This window comes from Anolis sagrei, chromosome 5, assembly GCF_037176765.1.
Source record: "Anolis sagrei isolate rAnoSag1 chromosome 5, rAnoSag1.mat, whole genome shotgun sequence".
Taxonomy (NCBI): Eukaryota; Metazoa; Chordata; class Lepidosauria; order Squamata; family Dactyloidae; genus Anolis; species Anolis sagrei.
This window is the reverse complement of record NC_090025.1, coordinates 33,067,118-33,087,350: the sequence shown is the minus strand read 5'-3', so window position 1 is coordinate 33,087,350 and position 20,233 is coordinate 33,067,118. Positions and strand designations below refer to the sequence as shown.

Here is a 20,233-nt window from a genome sequence, read left to right as displayed (position 1 = left end):
TACGAATTCCAGTGGCAGTGGCAATTACAAATTCCAGTGGCAGTTAAAGTGGTGTCAAACTGCACTAATTCTACAGTGTAGACGCATCCAAAATATTTAGAATCTAGAATAAACATTTAACGCCAAAAAGTATTTCCTGCCAGAATTAATTCAATAGCCCTAATTTTGCAAAGACTGGTTCAATAGGAAGTTCTATCAATGGCCAATGCACAAAAATAACTTGAGGTATATTTGGTGCCCTAATTTGAGGTCTGGTGATGTTTTCATCCAATAGCCCAGGAAAGAAAATGGGCTCTTACTGTGGCATCTCTTTGTTGCATAAAAACATCCATTATGCTTTTGTAGGATCTACAGGAAAGCTGGCCTGGGATTAAAGGCTACCTGACGTGCACTTCGAAACAGGAAACATTAAAAAGATTTGCTCTCCTCTGAAGAGGAAAACACTTTGTCTTAATGTCTGTAGTAATTGTTATATTAGAACACTGTCTTACTTTTTGGATACATAGACTTTCCCCTGCCCCCTCAAGAAAGAAGAAAACAAAGAAGGCAGTTTCAAATGTTTCCCTAGGAGAAGGTGATGCTTACGAAAACATTTGGTTCAGGCAAGAACATAACTTGTAACAGATCCAAGAGCTAATGTTCTCCAACACTAGCCTTCTAGAAGTTTGGATGGATGGGATCATGGGGTCTGTTCTTTCCATTTGAAACAATTCAGGCAGCACAGCCTTCTAGACCAAAGGACCTTGAGAATGCAGTGCTGTGGTGTGAATAACCAAGCTTGCTTTTAAAGCTTGAATAACAGAAGTCCGAAAATGGTTTGTTTTGTCAATTTTTTAATCCAAAAGATTTAAAAATAGGGCAGTTAGATATAATAATAATAATTCTTTATTTATAACCAATTTTTCTCTCACAAAGGGACTCAAAGTGGCTCCCAACATATTAAACATCATACAAAGCAGCAGCAATCCAACACATGTATAAATCACACAGAACAGTCAATAAACATAAATAAGCATTTTAAAAACAACATACATTAATGTGGTATTTTGTCGGGTAGTATTGCACTTCACTCCAGTCGATAAAGTTAGCTTTCCTGACATTTTGCTGAAGGCTTGCCTAAACAGAAAGGTTTTCAGCTGCTTTTAGAGAGGGTGCAGTTCTAATTTCCTTGGAAAGGGTATTCCAAAGGCTTGGTGGCCTCGTTGCCACCCAACCGCATTTGGGACTGGCCTCCGCTGATGATCTTAGTGATCAGGCAGGTTGGTATGAGGAAATGCGGACCTGAACTGTTTAGGGTTTTAGAGGTCAAAACCAGCACCTTGATTTGAGCTCAGAAACAAAGTGGCAATCAGTGAAGGTGCTGTAGCAGAGGAGTTGTGCACTTCCTGGGTCCAGCACCTGTGAACAGCCTGGCTGCAGCCCTTTGGACTAGTTGAAGTTTCCAGGTACTCTTCAGGGCCAACCCCATGTACAGCCCATTACAATAGTCTAGGTGGGATGTCTCCAAGGCATGGACCACTATAGCCAAGTCTGACTTCTCAAAGTGCAGTCGCAGCTGACATACAAGTTTTAATTGTGCAAAGGCCCTGCTGGCCACGGCTGAAACCTGAGCCTCCAGGTTTAGCAATGAGTCCAAGAGGACCCCTAAGCTGCGGACCTGTGATTTCAGAGGGAGTGTTACCCATCCAACACAAGTTTTGCCACCCTATACCCTGATTTGCCTTACATCTGACCAGGAGGACCTCTGTCTTGTCTGGATTCAATTTCAGTTTGGCAATAGTTTGCTACCATGTATTTCAAATGAATACCCCAGCAGGAGTTCATTTCAGACTGTTAAAAGAGTAGCAATAGATGGGGGAAAGAAAAGTGCAGCCTTCAGGGTGTATACAAACCTAGACCCCACTTTTATAACCCCTAAATCCACCCTAGTCCTTTCAAATAGTAATCTCTACCCATTCTTTAAAAAAAATCCCAAAGATTTATACAGGCAGTTCCATGAAGCTAAATGAAAGCTTGTGCTTCTTGCCATTAATATTTTCTCAAACTGATGAATTAAATGGCAATTTTGGATATGTGTGCATGTGCAGAGGCTCTCAAACAGTGTTCAAGTAAGTCATAGATAGATAGATAGATAGATAGATAGATAGATAGATGCCCTCAAAAGTCAGACAAAAGCTATGCATTTTTGTTGAAAGTGGAACGAGGTGTGTGTATGTGTATGTGCATGCATGCTGTGGTTTAAGCATCTGGACTGCAGTTTTGCTTTCAAATATTTGTCCAGAGAAGTGATTTATAGTAATCTCAACATTCAAATCTAGCATGTAGTTTAATATGTCTAGTGGATTAGGAATTGAAGTACTCTTTAGCTTAACTTACTATATACAGTAATATTTTGTTACTGCTTGGTGCTTTTGTCAATATTAGGATGGCTACAGTTTTCCATATTATTCTCAATGAGAGATAGGTTCCAATCAACTTTTTGTGTTCAGTGCTGAGGGAACAAGTTATCTCTGACATCCATTTTAGCATTCAGGTAATGGAGAGCAGGTACATAAAGGGGCGGGGGAGCCCAGTCAGTTGTGGATTAAGCTCTTCTCTTCTTCCTGAAACTGTTTAGAATTATATTTATAGGCACTCACTACAAAACACAGATTGTTATAACAAGAGTGGTGATAGATATCACCTACTTCATGTTAGGCATGAGTTAGGAGGTGGTACCTATTGTTTTGGACAATAATTGATACAGACTTAATGACACAGGGTGGACAGTGACTGAAGTCCATCTTGAAATTCATCCCATGCACAATAAATGAGAGGGTCTCAGATTTTGCTTTATTCTTCAGAAAAAGATGCCTACCTTCCTGCCATTTCACATCCCTGCCACCACCCTCCAACACATCCCACCCTTCCCTTATTTTAAGGTTGTGGTTCCCAAACTTTGGCCTCCAGTTATTTTGGACTACAACTCCCCGAAGCCCCAGAGAGTTAAGCTAACAGGAATTCTGGTAGCTAAAGTCAAAACCATCTGAAGACCAAAGTTTGGGGAATCAGTGCTTTGAGGGATCAGTAACAGTGAGTACAGCAGTGGGGGTATAAAGGGAGAAGAAAGGAGTGAAGTATTTTGTCTTCTTTTTCTCTGTCACCTCATAATGCAATTGCATATGCCCCTGGGGGAGCAATATGTCCTGTAGTCCCCTGTGCCCCAGGATAATGTTACCTGAGGTAACAGAAGAGAGTTAAAATTCCCTCTTTCCCCACACACATTGCTTCAGGTTCAAGGGAAGGGACAAGTCTGTTTGGAGGGAGCTGGCAAGAGATAATCTCTGAGATGGTATAAAAAATTGAAATGGACACAGGTAGGAAAGCTTGTAATATTGCTCTGTCTGATTTTGATCTGAAATGGGAAGGGAGAATTAGGGTGTCAACCTATTTTCCTTGTCCCATCCCAAAACAGCCTTAAAATTCCTAAAAATGGCAACCAAAAATAAAGAAGCATAACTTCTAGGTCATCCTAATCACTCCAGCAGAGCCCAAAATGACAACTGCAGTTCACTGGGTTCCATAGCATAACCACCTCTGCTTCAAACTTTGGTAAAAACCAGGCTTACACATTTATTTTAGACAATATATCCCCCCTTTTAAAGTTATATCTTCTTTATCTTTTCTCTTCCTCCAGCATAGGAAGCCTCCCATACCTGAAATGCCTGCAGTGCTGTAAATTGACACTTTCTTTTATTTACTTTTAATGGAATGGAATCAATTTTAAATCAACATACAGCCCTACGAATGAAAAAGCAATAAGAAAAAAAGGTTTATTTTTTTATTTTGACCTACTCAAGTTCTTATTTTCTGCTGCCAGAAAGTAGAAGAACCTGGCGTATATTTTGTCCCTCTTCTCCCAGTTTCTTTTAGAGAATATTTTACTAGGATTTACATTAATGATCTATGTCCTGTCAAAACAAGATAAATTACTGGAGTGTTGTGCAATAAGCTAGCCTCTGAATTAATGTGTTGTTTGGTATTTATTTATTTTAAAAATTAGCACAGAGGGCTATTTCTGAGTGTTATAGAATTCTAATGAATCTGGACTACAAAATGACATCCAAAATATGAGAAATTGGGATGTTTCACTGGACTGTTATATATATCAAGTATATGTTATGTAGTAGTAGTTTTGTTATGTATTGTCGTGATTTATTGTACACTGTCTTTCTATGTTGTTGTTCACCGCCACGAGTCGCCCTAGGGCTGAGAGTGGCGGTCAATAAATGCAAGAAATAAATAAATAATAATAAATAAATAAATCCCAAAGAGTGGTCTGTTAAATTGTGTTAACTCACTATAAACAGAAGAGGAAATGCATAGGGATAACATGGATGCTGAAAGCACTAATTAATTGAAGAGTGGGTTTATTGCATTTACTCATAAAATGTTTCAAATCTTGTAAAATTGTTATTCCTCTCATGTGTTTCACTACAAAGTCTGGGATTAGCCTCATCTGCCATGTTTACACAAGGCCTTTAGAGAACGATTCTCGATGGTTGTATCACAGCCAGAGAACTTGGTATTTTTAAAAACTCAGCACTAAGCCTCACTTTTCAGAAGAACCACAAGAGTTCTTTATCTGGGTTTTAAGGATAGGGCACTGTTCAGCTGTTTAACAAATTGATTTATATTCCATTTTTATCTCTTTAAAAGAAGATTTTTAATTCATTTTTATTCAAAACTAAAAGAAAAAAGTAGAAAGAACAAAGACAACACAAAAAAGCAAAATTTCATAAGATATAATACTAAAACTATTACATCTAACACAAATCACCTTAACCTACAAATCTCAACTAATAAATACATGTTAGACATACAACTGCTGGAACTATTCTAGAAATCTAACACTCATTGCCTCTTAATTTTTACTCCTTGTTTTCCTACTCCTTTTAGATAATACTATATATATTCACATTTCTACTTCTAATAACATTTCAAAATAGATTTAAAAATTGATTTCAGGCTCTGATCTTATGCTAAAAGCAAATATTGTTGTATTCAACTGGACTTAAATTTCTTGGACTTTGATATTTATGGATATCAGAGCTTGGAAAACTTGGTTTTTTGCACTCTAACTTGCCAACTCTCCCAGCCAGCATGATCAGTAAAATAGGATTTTTTCCCCCAAGCTATGAAATGATTGCAGTGTAAATGAGATTCAGTATCACTTCTTAAGCTTCTTAAGCTACTATAAAACTATTTGTTGATTCTTTGCTTCTATATAGTGTTAACAACTTTAAAATTGAATGCAAACAAGGATGCCTCAAAGTGCAGGGTGTTAATGGAAATACTCTCTCTTGACCATGGTGTGGGGCTTCCCATGGGCGTCTGGTTAGAAGCTGTGAGAAGCAATATGTTGTACTAGACAGGCCTTAGTTTGATCCTACAGAGCTTGTTTGATGTTCTTATGTTTTGAAGCACCTCTCTCCATGACTTTTTACTTCCTATTGTGCTGTGGTTTATAGTCACATGCTGGAAGCTTTTATGATGAAAGTTGGGAAACACAGCTTCAAATAAAATGAGTGTTTTGTACATAGCTGAACTAATCCTAGATTTAAAACAGACCAACACAAAGCTCAAATAATGCATTTGTTGCTAGGGGAGACTTTTCCATAGTAGAGGTACAGGACTGAATGCTTCCCACATAACACTCACACAGCTATACTATTTTTTGGTGATACAGAAGTTTGCAGATAGAGAATTACTACTGTAGAGAGTCATTTAGGCAAGGCATGAAGGGTGGGTTGGGAGGACATTACCATAATTCTTATCCTGTACGAAATGGTGTTGTCAACATCAAGCAAATCATAAAAGATATTTGCATCGGCTCATAAAAAACACCTCCCTAGTATGTGTAGGTGTTTGATGGGGATCGGCTGCCAAATTGATTAGTGCACATGGGTCAAACGCAGGGCCCACCACATCATTTTATGTGTCTGAAGAGGCTTTCAGTGCTAGGGCAACATAGTTTCATTTATACCAGACATGAGCAAACTTCAGTCCTCCATGTGTTTTGGTTTTCAGCTCCCACAATTGATGTCCAAAACATCTGGAGAACTGAAATGTTCCCATGCCTGATACAAACTTATAATTACAAATGCCCCTACGAGTGCAAACATAAGGATGATGTGGCCCTCAGTGAAAATGAGTTTGACATCCCTGGATTAGTGCATCTAGGTAAAGCTCTGCACCTTCTGCTGATATGACACTTGTGATGTAAAGCAATGATGGACAACTGTGTTGGATTGCCAAAATTGCCAAAGAAAAGGAGTGGGGAAGAGAGGAAGAGACCAGGAAGCAGCAAGGAGTTACATATGGTTTTGAAAAATAGAGGGATTTTGTTTTGTTTTTAAAAGTGCAGAGTTGTTTTATAAGGTACTAGCCATCCCCTGCCATGCGTTGCTGTGGCCCAGTCTGGTGATCTGGAAAATAAAGTAACGAGAAAGTGTTGGTATATATATGTAATTTCTTTATGCTTGTGGGTAAACAGTATTTCTTGCTATTTCTTTGTCAGTGTTGATGTGGAGATTGCCTGGTTTGCCTACTCTGGAACATGCAACATATAATCGTCCTTCTTTAGGGGTCCCTTTCAATCTAGGATACTATATCAGTGTGTGTGTGTGAATCATATATATATCTATCTATATCTATGACTGGATGGCTCTTTGTCAGGAGGGCTTTGATTACATTTTCTTGCCCTGGTGAAGGGAGTTGGACTGGATGGCCTCAAGTATTTTCTGTTAGTCATGGGGGTTCTGTGTGGGAAGTTTGGACCAATTCTGTCGTTGGTGGGGTTCAGAATGCTCTTTGATTGTAAGTGAATTATAAATCTCAGTAACTACAACTCCCAAATTGTAGGTGAACTAACTCCCAAATGTCAAGATCTATTTTCCCTAAACTCCACCAATGTTCACATTTGGGCATATGGAATATTCGTGCCAAGTTTGGCCCAGATCCATCATTGATTGAGTCCACAGTTCTCTCTTGATGTAGGTGAACTACAACTCCCAAACTCAAGGTCAATGCTCACCAATCCCTTCTAGTGTTTTCTGTTGGTCATGGGAGTTTTGTGTGCTGCGTTTGGTTTAATTCCATCATTGGTAGAGTTCAAGAGGCTCTTTGATTGTAGGTGAACTATAAATCCCAGCAACTACAACTCCCAAATGACAAAATCAAAATTTTTTGAATGATGGTCACTCCTTGGGTTAGTGGCCAAATTTGGTGGCAATTTATCCAGTGGTTTTTAAGTTATGTTAATCCCACAAACGAATATCACATTTTTATTTATATAGATTGGGAAGCAGAACTACAGTTCCTGGAAAATACTACTAGAAGTGGTTTCCCAGTGCCTTTGGCTAGAAATATTGAGGCTTGAGGTATCAAAGTGGGCCATAGTCTAGAAATGGTGTTTGAAAGTAATAAGATAATCTTAAGTCTGTGAAGAGCCAAAGCAAAGTTACAAATATTTTGAGTTTCTCTCTAATGTATGTGTGTGTCTTCAAGTTGCCTATTGATTTTGGTGACCACTTAAATTTCATACTTGTGAGAGTTTGTTCTACAGTGTCAGTCACTGAATGTTACTTTGCATAACTGAATATCCTATGTAAGGTACAACACCTCCTCAATGTCCTCTGGAAACTGAATGGTTGCTTATTTGCTAAATAGCAAATGACTCACAGGGAAAAAAATGAGGTTTTCTCAAAGAAGCAGAAAATTAGGCTAAAGTTCAGAAAATAAATCACTTTCAATTTTTTGCTCCATCGTTAGTAATTGTGACTCTCTTTGAGGCCTTTGTATTGCAACTCGTAATATACTATGCCTGGGTGTGTTCCAAGCTGGCCCAGTTTCAGGAGCCAATATTGGCCTGCGGCCTGACTTTAAGTTATTGTTGTTGCTGTTTTCACCTCAGGCTATTTATATGGTATGACAGTAAATATGTTTAGACCACTTCTGTTCTGCAAAATAGATGATATTCAGAAACATTTAATAATTGCCTTATAACTCAACTTGACTCTGCGTTTGCATATTGTACTGTAGTACTTGAATTAAAAACAACAACTTCAGGGCCTGAAGTCGGAAAATTGAAAAGCAGAAAGGATTTGAAGAAAGCATAGTGTCATTATTCAAGCTCTGAATAACAGTCATATTAGTAAGCCTTTCCACAACCCTTTATTGTGTTCTTGGAATCTTCCTTAATATAGTTTATCTAGTACTGATGATGGCTTATGCCTTCAGTAGGTTCAAGGGAAAAGGCAGGCATTTAACTGCAGTCAAGAGCAAAATGAGAGTTTTTTTTTTAAATTAAGTGATCAAAACTTCACATGTTTTAAACATGTTTTTTTTTTCTGAAGCAAAGCATGTGCCTTGCATTATAGAAGAGAAATGCTTCATGGTGTCTTCTAAGGGCCCGTCTAGACAGGCCCAAAACGCAGGAACTGTTTCAGTTTTATTGGAGGCGTCCAAACAATGCCTCTGGTAAAAGTGCATTAATGTGGAGCAAACCAAAGTTTCCCTGGTTTATTCTGGATTAATTAAACACCTCATTAGATCTGGATCTTTATGAAAGGTCTGGGTCTAATGAGGTGCTGGACCTGTAGGGATTCACTACCAGGACACATCACATATTTCCCAGGGGTGAGTTTCCACAAACATTTTTCACCTTAGGACTCCTGGATCCCAAAGATGCAGAAGGGCACCCGCCCCCTCCCCAGGCCACTACCCAGGCACCCTCCCCCTCCCCTGGTCCCCATGGAGCATGTCAAATCCTCCTGGCATGAGAAAGTGATGTGTGAAGACACGGGGGGGGGGGGGGGTTGAGAAGAATTTTCCTCCTCACGCCCCCCCCCCCATCTCTTCAGGCATCATTTTCTTGCATCAGGAGAATGCAAGGAGAGGCTCCTTGGAGGCTAGCGACTTTGTCAGTTAGTTTGGGGAAAAATTGGGGGCTTTGGGGTGACTTCATGCTATCCCGATTTCAGTCAGAATAGCATGTAGCCATCCCAGGAGAAAAATCTCGGGGTTGTGAGAGGAGGTGGGGACTAGAACCCACATCAAAGCAAGTTACTTTATAACCCATTTCTGTACAAATTTTAGGCATGTCTGGAAGTGCACCAGTCTGTGGTTGATCTTGTTTACTGTTCACTCACACCTTGGATGGTAGAGGGTGTCCAGGATTCACAAAATATGTGGAGGGCTCTGAATATTGCTCCCATGTTAATCCATTTTTGGTTTCAGCTAAAGAGGAAACCCTTGGTTTGTTAACATGGTGAAACCTTTATTTGGTTTTCAGAATTTTACCTTAACTATTTTGGTTTTCTCCTTGTCATAATAACTCTGGGTTTTCATAATGTCCAAATAAAGTAAACAATGATTACTGTAAACCATTACCCGTCTTTGCTCATTTTAAGGTTGCACGAAGAAAGAGTAGGTTCAAGTGTCCTTGAAAACCTTGGCCCTATGCTGCCCATGTCTGGAGAACTTCTCTCTGAAAGCATTCCTAACAATGGATCAACCTTTTGCATGATCAGTTAGGCTCTTAAATTGTAATGTGCACTTCCCCTATAGAGATAATCTCCTAACTCAATTGTTACAACAGATTGTGTTGACTGAATGGGGGGAAAGGTTATAGGGAAAAGAAGAAGAGAGTCAAGAGCCCAAATGAAGATAATCAAATCATACTTTGGCTATGCCATCTGACACAATTTATTCTCAGGTCCACAAAGTAATTTCATAACTGAAGCAAAATTTGATATAGCAATTCTCCATTTCACACTTTTGCCATTATATTAGACCAACTCTCAGTATATTTTGAAATGAGTTTAAGAGATGATTTCGCTTCAATTTACTTAGAGTTCAGTAAATCCTTTTAAGTTAGTATTGCGGAGTTAGTAAGTAAAAATCAGCTGTAGACAGTGCCAGTATAGCCCAAGGTTTCATTTGTATTGCATTGTATTTTATTTCACTCTACATGGGTTTTTGGTTTGAGGTTCCTCAGATCTAATAAAATTCAGCCCAAAATGCTTATTCTTGCTAAAATATGTTTTTTTATTTCTTGCAGATCATCAGAAATTGGAAAGAGAAGCTAGAATCTGTCGCCTTTTGAAGCACCCTAATATTGGTAAGAAAATAAGGAATATGTGACTATTCAGAAAGTATTGGAATGACCACACTATTTATCCCATAAAATAAGATCGAAAAGACAGGCAATATTTGAATAAATATGATATACTTTTCTCATATATTGTCTGCATCCCAGGCCAGTCTTGTTCCTTTCACACAGATAATAAAGGAATCTTCCTGGATGATTTAGCTTAGCAATTCATTTGAATCCTAAACCTTTGGTATAGTTGATATAAACCCAATTGAAAACCATGATTAGAAAGTGAATGGTTCAATAAATTATAGCTATGACTAATTACCGGTCTGTTTTTTGGATTATACATATTCTTTAAAAATTAAATAACTTTTCACAGCTATGAGATGTTTTTATTTTTCCAGACCTCTCAGTATATATTTTGAAGTGCAAATGTTTCACAACTTCTCAAGGACTCCTTCCCAGATACCAAAGAAATAGGAATATAAATATTTGATAGCTTATTCCCTATAAGCAAAGACAATTTCTGAAGTTTTCTCTCCTTTGTGGGAGAAAATGAATACAGGCATTTATGAGCAGATTTCTCACATCCTGCACAGTTCTTGCTTTGGAGGAAAAGGAATACTGTTTCCAATTAGCTAATTTTGATGCATAATAATAATAATAATCATCATCATCATCATCATCATTGCCTGGAAACAATAGTTTTCATAGTTCCACTGGCTTGTCGGTGAAGTTAAATATGGGGAAAAACTTACTGAAGCAGTTATAGTAAGTTGTATTCAGTTTTGCATTAGGCTTTGTTGATTTCCATAGCGTTGAGAGAAAAGTGTTCTGACAGAGCTCTGGCAAGCTATCTTATACTTTCTAGGCCAGTTCTTTGGGGTTTTGGCGGTTTGTGACACTTTGAAGATGTTTATGGACATAGCAAATACATTGCTCAGCAGTGGGCCTCTGGTGCATACTTCAGCAGTTCCTATGTATAATAATGTTTTGAACTTGATGACCCTAAGCAGAAGCCCATAAAATGCCACAACTTGTCAAGATAACTTAATATTGATGGTAAATCAAAGCCAGAAGTCTTCTTGTTAACTATTCAATTTGAGAAAAGGTTATCTATTTTGGAATGTTTTAATGAATGCTTATTGGTTTGTTTGTTTTTTTTCATATTTAGATATCTTACCAAACTCTGTGGGATATTTTTGCCTAAAATAGGTGGTGAATTGATAGGGTGTTTTGTTTTGTTTTTAAATGGGGCCTGGTCTGAAGAAGAGGAGGAGGGCCCTTTGGTGGGGTCTTGTGCTCCTGAATTGCAGCCCATTACTTCTGTAGTGCCTCAGAAAGAAAGTTGTTCTTCCTTGGATGATGGAAATTGCCTTACAGACAGATCTGCTCTTAGCGAGGATGTTTCACATCAGACTCTGCCAGAGACTTTCCTTGTCCTTGAGAAGAATGTGAGGGAGGTGGAAGACACCAGGTTGTTGCCTATAACTCAGCAGCTTCAATTATGACAAGATAGTGCCAAGCAGAGGCAATTACGATTTTCTCAATGTTGGAAAAATAAACAGAGGAATTCTTGAATTTTTCTTCATGGGAAAAAAATAGGTTTCTTAATCTATCTACTTTGGTTGCTCTGTGTGAATGCAACTTTGTAATTTTAGGAGAAAGTCACCTTTTTCTTGAGCTCCTCAGTAGGAGATTTTTTGCCTTGGTTTCATGTGATGTTTTTTGTTTGTGATAGGGGAATCTCGTTTGAATACAGTTCTTTGATTACCCTTTGGGGACTCTGGCTTTATTCTCAGTGCTGGACTTTGGTTATTGCTGCATCAAAAAATATTATGATTGCGGGATATATTTTGGAATGACTTTCGAATTAGGTACTTTGGATGTATTTTCATTTTGCCTATTACGTATACCTTGGAATTACTTTTGGATCTTTTACCTTGGAATGCATTTTGAGATAGCTTTTTTTCTACAGAACACTGATTTCTTTAATAAACTTTTAATCAGTGGATTGAATACCTTTTGGCTGAGCTGCATTTGTGCTAATTAGCTCTTCATTTGGGTGAAAAGGTGTCATGCAAGTAGCTAGGTTTCAACATTATGGTCTCATGTAAGCCTAAAACCTTCCTTCTTGTATTAAAACATTCCAATACAGATGACTTGATTCTATCAGAACTTCCCTGTCCCTTTTCTCTTTTCTTTGTTTTCTCTATTCCATCCTGTTTATTCTATTACTCATCTATACTAGTATACACAACAGGAGTTCAGTGAGATGGGAAGGATTTCACCACTGCCTGCACTTTCAGTGATGTCTCCCAGTTAAAGGGAAGAACTGTATTCACACATCGATGTACACTCAAAGATATTATATCACTGAGCTCCCCATCACTCACCATTTTGGTGTGAAAGTCCACACCATCACAGCTATTCATTGTCTGTTGAAGGTCAGGGAAAGAAGTCAGAGAAGCATCTCACTATATTTCCATTTCTATTTCATCTGTTGAGATCTGCTAGGGTACTCTGACTATGGAAAATGACCTCTTTATGGGGACATAACCAGATCTTTCTCTGTTCACCATACCCTGCTCTTTGCCAGCCACAGTGTAGTTGTGGAGGTGGGGACTTTTGCAGTGAAATATCATGTGTGGGGTTAGTTCTCTGATTGTCTGATTTTCTCCAATTAAAAGAAAAAAGTCATATGCAGATATTTATTGGACTTCCACACTTGCGTATGCCACTAACAATATGCCAGGTATAGTTTTCCCCCACTAAACCTTCCATATGTATTGGTAGTGAGATGGCCATCTGGTATGTTGTTATATGGGAAGTAGGGATAGTCCTATGCTCACACCTTCACAGAAAATCTGTGCAGGAATATCATCTCCCAAATTTTAGGTGTCATAAAAGGGGAGGGATGGAGGAAATGATGTGGATGTTTGCAGGCAAGGCCAGAAGCCAGTGGTAATTGATTACGTAGAAGTAGTTGCTTGTAATTGTTTTTGCCCATTTTCACACATATTGCAACTTGACAAGAAATAACTTTATTCTTTTTTGCACTATAACTATATCCTTTATTTATATTTTATAATTACAGGACAGTATTATATAACGTGGTTCCAGTGCTGTTTTGCTCTGTGCCTCATGCCACTCCCCCTTGTGGTGTTGTGGGTGTTGAGGCAACATTCAGATTTCATTAGTAACTGAAAAGGCTACCAGCATAGTTATCTTTTGAAAATCAACAAAATCCATCTTTTTAAAACAACATTGGGTGTAACTACTGTTGTGCATGCAAGTTGATATTTGGAACTATAACTCATTTTTAAAAGTAATGTCCCAAAGTACATTAGAAATATTGATGATCATTTTCCTTATTCAGAGCATTAGAGTATAATTTGAAGACTAGGGTTTGATTACTGCTTGGCCATGGAAACCCACTGCGGGATCTTAAATAAGTCACACTTTCTCAGCCTTAGAGGCCATGTCTACATGGACCAAATAAAGCAGACTCACTTTGCAACAGCTCCACAGAGTCTACTGATGTACAGTGATATTTGCAGCAGAGTTTACTCTGGAGCTTCCAGGAAGCTCTGGAGTGATCCTAGTGTTTTTTGATGTGTGAACAACTGAATCTGGCCTGATCTAGTGTCCACACATCCAACAGACCCACCACTGTGTTGCCAGCCAGAAGCAGTACCCTCACAGAGGCTTGCTGGCGATGTTGTTTCTGATGAGGTCACAACAGGACGTCTAACCTTATGGCCAGTCGGTACAGTGGTGACAACCCCAATATGCTCTTCTTGATCCTGCCAACTGTCTGAAACCCAAAAAGGCTCTGGGTACGCTCCTGTGCCCTATCATCACAACTCCAGGCACTGTACTCTGCATTATTAGGATAAATGTAAATTCATCCAGAGAGTGATTTCCGCCTCTCTCTTATTGCAATCCTAAAACATACGTTGGAAACAATTTGAAAATACATAACAACACTTTTATTTATTGTTTCCCATTAAATAAATAACATACTATACTAAAGCCAATTCATACATTGTTTTGTATGAATAAACACAGTATAGAAATGGAAAGACAACGGAAATAATTATGAATGATTCTTCTGATCTCTGCTTGTATGTTAAAGATGAGCTAACAAGCAGCGGTAGATGTATCATCTGAGAGAGTTAGTTACATGTAAAATTTCATGAATTAGATTATTGAAAAAAGCAGCCTTTACTTTTAATAGGATTTGAAAAATAAACTGGTTGGAAAATCTATCAGAAATCAGGTAGAACTTGAAGTAAATGTTCCCTTGTTGCAACATTCAACTATTCATAAAAGCAAAAGAGAAGCTTGAATGAAAGTAGTACGGAGCAGCTAGTTTTTTAGCATCTACTTTTTATACATGTAGAATTATATATTCAAATTAGATTCAATTATATGTCATAACTACAATAAGAAAGCCTACAAAGGCCATTTTTTTGCTTCTTAGTAGTTTTGGACTTTTAGTATTAAGTGAAAAGAATTCATAATGCAAATGAACAGACAATAACGGTGGAAAGAGGGGAAAACAATCCATTTGTTTCCTCAGTAATAATTTCAATTTTCTCCTTTTAGAAAATGCTTAATTTTCTTTGTTTCATTTGTAATTATATAGGATTAGTATCATTGTTATGTTTTTCATAATGAGCATTGCTATCATAATATCATATCTTTTGTTGGCATGGAGCATTTTGTTCTTTTCACAATTGCTAAGTCTTGTGGGTTCCTTTAATTATTCAGAAGATTATGTATTTTAGCTTTTGTTTTTAAAATATTGCCTGTGAAAAATATAACAGTTTACATATAACAATACCACATTGATTAAAAAAAAACCTTTTTAGCTTCAAGTAGAAGGGAGAATCTATGATATTATTTTCAAAGTATAAATAATACAAATTTACCAAGGTTATTCCAGACTAAGGACTGCAAGATAATATACCTTATGTAACTGAAATATAACTTCTCGTGAAAGCAGAGTCTTCAAGTTTTACTTACCATACATATAAGTTGATGGCAAGTTTTTGGGCCAAAAATTATGGATTTTGATATAAATCCATAATTTGGCCACCACTGCCATTTTCTCACCAGGCATTACAAAAGACCAAAAGTGGTGCTATGGCAGAAAGATTAGATTAAGTTGGTGCTTCTTATAGGTTCTCCTGGAAAGGACTAAATGTTGCCTTTCACTTTTCTCAGCAGAAAAGGGAATGGTTCCTTTTTTGTTAGGAATCAAGGCACAGTACTCATAATGAGCCTTGTATCAATCAACTCAGTTTTTTGAGGCTGATTTTTAACTAAAATTTCTAGACTTGTACATGAGTACATGAACTTGTACATGTTCATTTACTAGTCAGCAATTGATTCCATAAGTCCATTCTAGTTGTGATTGACCAAATATATTCAGACTTTTGTGTTCAGTCAATCAGTATAACTAATCCATTCTTTGGTAATTATTTCTTGAATAGTATATTGATGATACTAGGTGCATTCAGAAGTTAAAAGTTGCACATTCACCTTTTTCATGTGCTTTTACAGGTGGTTCCAGTTGTTGAATAGAATCGAAAAGGGAGACATGCTTGTTGTTTCCATTTCACTCCCTAATACGTTGACTGCCCTTGTGACTGCATAACTTATTGTACAGATCTTAAACATGTAGTAGCTGTAAAGGATCATATCTCATTACACATTCTAGAATGTCAGTGTCTATAGGCTGAAGCCACTACCCTGTTTTCCTTCCATATGTTATTTTTCATATTTTCTTAAGTCTCTCTATACCACCACTGTATATAGAGATCTCAGAGTATGATGCTGCTAAACCAATTTTAAACAATTATAAAACACTTCTGAAAAATTCAACAAAATAAAACGAGGACATAAACTCAGAGAGGTTGATCCAATCCTCAAACTACTAATTTTATATATCATATTTTGAATATTTTCAGACATACTTTTCATCCCTAAGTTCATCACTGCTGAAAAACTGAAATATCAAACACACTTTTCATAGCTGGTAGATGGAGAGAGTAGCTTTGCTGGTACTAGAAATGTTACCTTGTATTGATACTTGTTTCTTTGCCATAGCTTATTGGTTGTTCATGTGTAAACATACCCCACTTGGGGGCATAATGTTTATAAATCTCTTATTTCTGTAGTTGCTTTTTGTCTACTTTTAACCCAAATACTGTATGAACATATTAAGCAGTTGGTTTTTCTATCTCCTAATTGGAAGTGGCAGTATGATTAACTACAGAGAAGTTCTGAATGTGCATGTGTGAATGTAGATGCCTTGGAGCCCCTCACTGAACCACAATGCCATTGAGTAAAACAAATGTGCAACCTACTATTATTTGAGATAATATGACTCAAATAAAAGTAGCTGGAGCTTTTATCTAAATGGGATATCTGAAGAGACAGGCGCAAATGCCATGAAGTAATAAAAGCTTCTTTCATTGAGGGATGACCTCTGCTTTCCATTGTACTCCACAATGCAGACAGCACTCAGTTACCATCATCTTGAGCAGCATCCTTATGTTTAGCTATTGGCCCTCCAGCAGTGACTTCTGTTCCTTGTACAGCCCATTTCTCCCTCCCTTTGAAATAGCATGCATGCTGTTGGCAGCCAGAAGCCCTGATTAAAAAAGAAAGGAACTAAACCTGAGCATGTTTCAACTGACCTACTTTTCCCCCTCTTACACATTTGCGATTTTCATGCATGTTTTCCATCTTTGTACCACACAATATTGCTTTCACAAACTCCAGGTTTGTCAGAGGCTTCAAACAGAGCTTTGAGCAATGTTGTGAGGACTACATCATGAATGAATGGGAAAAGCTGAATGTGAAAGCTGAAGCAATTATTTATGAATGTATTATTGCTTCTACAGTATGCTTAATTGCATCAAATAGGTAGAGATGCAATGCAGCTTGAATTTTGAGGTGGAATATAAGATGAATTTGTCGTATAATGCTCAGGTGTTTCTAGATTCTAGGCTTCGTATAATACACAAAATGGTAATGGTAGTGCATTATTTGACTTACTTCTACCTGTGTAATTACCCTGTTTACTTTGTAAAATATGTAATGTATTACTGGGATAGTGTGATATGGTTGTTTGAGCACTGGACTGTGAGCCTGATTCAAATCTTTGCTCAGCTATGAAAACCCACCTCTTCTGAACGAATTTTGCCCAGAAAATCCTATGATCACCATAAGCCAGGCACAGCTTGTAGGCACACAGCAATAACAGTGTACTACTTAATTTACTCACTTTTCATTTACTCATGTTTAATTTACCCCTGGTGGCACAATGGGTTAAACTCTTGTGGTGGCAGGACTGCTGACCTGAAGGTTGGGTTGCTGATCTGAAGGTTGCCGGTTCAAATCCAGGGAGAGCGTGGATAAGCTCCCTCTGTCAACTCCAGCTCCCCATGCAGGAACATGAGAGAAGCCTCCCACAAGGATGGTAAACCATCAAAACATCCGGGTGCCCCCTGGGCAGTGTCCCTGCAGATGGCCAATTCTCTCAAACCAAAAGGGACTTGCAGTTTCTCAAGTCACATCTGACATGAAAAAAAAACCTGCAAAAAAATCACCACTATTTTGTACAGGTATGTATATGTGTGTTTGTGTGCTGTGTGAGGCATACTATGTTGAAATTAGTAGCAAGAAGCTATTCAGATCCTGGTAATTTGTTGGATGGATTTACATGAGCTGAGTTGTTTTTGAACTCTTCCTCGCGTATAGGTGAATTGCTTTGAAACTTTCTTGGGTTAAGAATTCCAGAGTCATCTTTTGGCACAGAACAAGTTTTGTGATTCTTTGTGTCTTGGCTATGATTACATTGTGTAGTGGGAAGAAAAGTGTATCTACAGCTGATGCCTGGATAAATGTTCCCCTTGGTAATTGTGTATGACTAATTAGTATGGCATATTGCTGCTGTACATGATTTGCATTCATCTTGGTTCATTGTGGTGATATGCCACATGTTAATGCCACCTCTCAAAACTATATTTCTCTTCTCCTTTTCAGAACAATGAGGTATCACATTTATATCTGGTCATGCTCTTAGCTGAATGGGCAAATGAAGGTCAAAATGTGTTCAACAAATAATTGATAGCTGTTAACTTGGATTTTTTGTTTGTAAGTGCTTTTGAAACAACATACTAGTTCAGGACTTTATGCCACACATATATGTAGGAATTGAAACATGGGCCTTTTGTATTTTCCCTTGGAAATGTCCTTTGAAAAATTCAGCTTTGACTTTATAGTCCCTAAGATGTTTCATTCGCTGCACGTCCCCGTGCTTCAAATGTTCTGCTGGCAAAAACTGCATTCAATTCACTTCAATAGGGACTGTGACATTGGAATTCTTTGAAGGTCAAGTTCCCTGCTGGTAGAAGGTTACGTTTTTGGAGCTGAAGGTTCTGAGTGCCGTTTCATGTCACATTTGTATGCAAGTACTAGGATGTTTGTCAGTAAGTATCCTCAAAGTATCTCCAAAATATTTCTGTACTACATGTGATCTAAATCGAAGCTGAATGACAAACAGTGCCTTAACTAATAAGAAGGGAATGCATGCTTGCATGCATGAAATGTATATATTATTCCTTTGGAAGGAATCTGGATAACTTGTGGATATTACTCATTTCCAGCTGGCCCACAACAAACATACTCTTTGACCATATCCTTATGATTCCATAACCTCCAAATCGTGCTTCCTGCACACATTTGGAATACATTGGTCCGTCATAGCTGCAGTGCTTTCCACTCTGCCGTACGGTTTGTTTCAACCTCAGAAATTGTTTGGATAAGCCTTGGAAATGTTGTTTTGATGGCATCCCTTTCCCTTCCCTGCGCTCTTAAATATTGCTGCTGTTTGTGTAATATTTCTTTGTTATATTCAGCAGCCGTAAGGGAAGAGGGGAGATGATGTTTTCTATCACTGTGCAGAAGTGAAGCAGTGCTCAACTTGTGACAGCTGATGGAATTATTATTTATTTCCTTATTTTGAAGATACATGCTCAGACTCTGAATTGCATTATCCTTAAGGCATCTTACAATAGATTGCAATAATATGCACATATACAATCTTGCTAGCCCTAGTTTTTGACTGATGTTTGGGACCAGAGTGTACATCTATTCAGCACTATAGCCTCAGGGCACTGACATCAAGGAGATGAGTGCCCTTTCTAACAGGAAAGAGGAAGAAGCAAGATCCTAGCTGTTTTTCCTTCTCTGCTTGATCAGTGAGAGCAGGCTTCCTTGCTGTGATGGTTTTTCTAGGAAGCAAGAGATGGAGTCTGATAATAATCTGTGTTCCCCCCTGTGTTCAATTCACCTTTGCAGTCTCAAGGCAAGAGGGTTTCTCCTATTTTTGAGCAAATGGGTTGCATACAGAAAGTTTTATGTTCAGCTGAGAGATGGCAGGGTTATCCCCTGTGGTCATCCCAAAAGAACTCCCAAAAACATTTTTACAAGACCAGAAACCAACTTCCATTTTTGGGACATCCCCAAAGTTTCAAGAAATTTGTTTTAAAAAAATGTTTTTTGAAAGGCTGAGGGAAAAATGTTGTGAGCAGTGGCTTTTTTTATGGTAGAATAACATTTTTTTTTTTTTGGCATGTGAGAAAATCTGGCAGATTAGGGTGAGGCCTGTGATTTAAAAACATGGTTCTGAAGCTCTATGCAGATGACTTTTAATATGATTCCCAAACCTGGTCCAATATCTATCATTGCCAACAGATGAGCTGGGTGCATCTATAAGGTAGAATCAATGCAGTTTGACAGCACTTTAATTGTTATGACTCAATGTTATGGAATTCTGATTTGTAGTTTGATGAGGTATTTATTTATTTACTGCATTTATACCCCACCCTTCTCACCTTGAAGGGGACTCAGACCAGCTTACAAGTAGGCAACCATTAGATGCCACACAAACATACAACCAATAAATAAACAGATATATTAAAACCAAAAAGTTAAAAACGTATTAACACAACATTAAAATAAATTAAAACCAATTATTTAAACCATGCAATTCATCACTTTTTGGCGGAGAAGGCT

At 37.9% G+C, this 20,233-nt stretch overlaps 1 protein-coding gene across 18 annotated transcripts in view; it reads left to right on the top strand.

Annotated features, from left to right (window-relative positions):
* Positions 1-20,233, top strand: part of CAMK2D (calcium/calmodulin dependent protein kinase II delta) — a 156,329-nt gene that overhangs the window by 53,827 nt on the left and 82,269 nt on the right. For all 18 annotated transcript variants that reach the window (XM_060779031.2, XM_060779029.2, XM_060779043.2 and 15 more), the window contains exon 3: positions 10,103-10,162. In XM_060779031.2, coding sequence (XP_060635014.1) covers positions 10,103-10,162 — 60 coding nt within the window. The remainder of the gene's footprint in view (positions 1-10,102; positions 10,163-20,233) is intronic.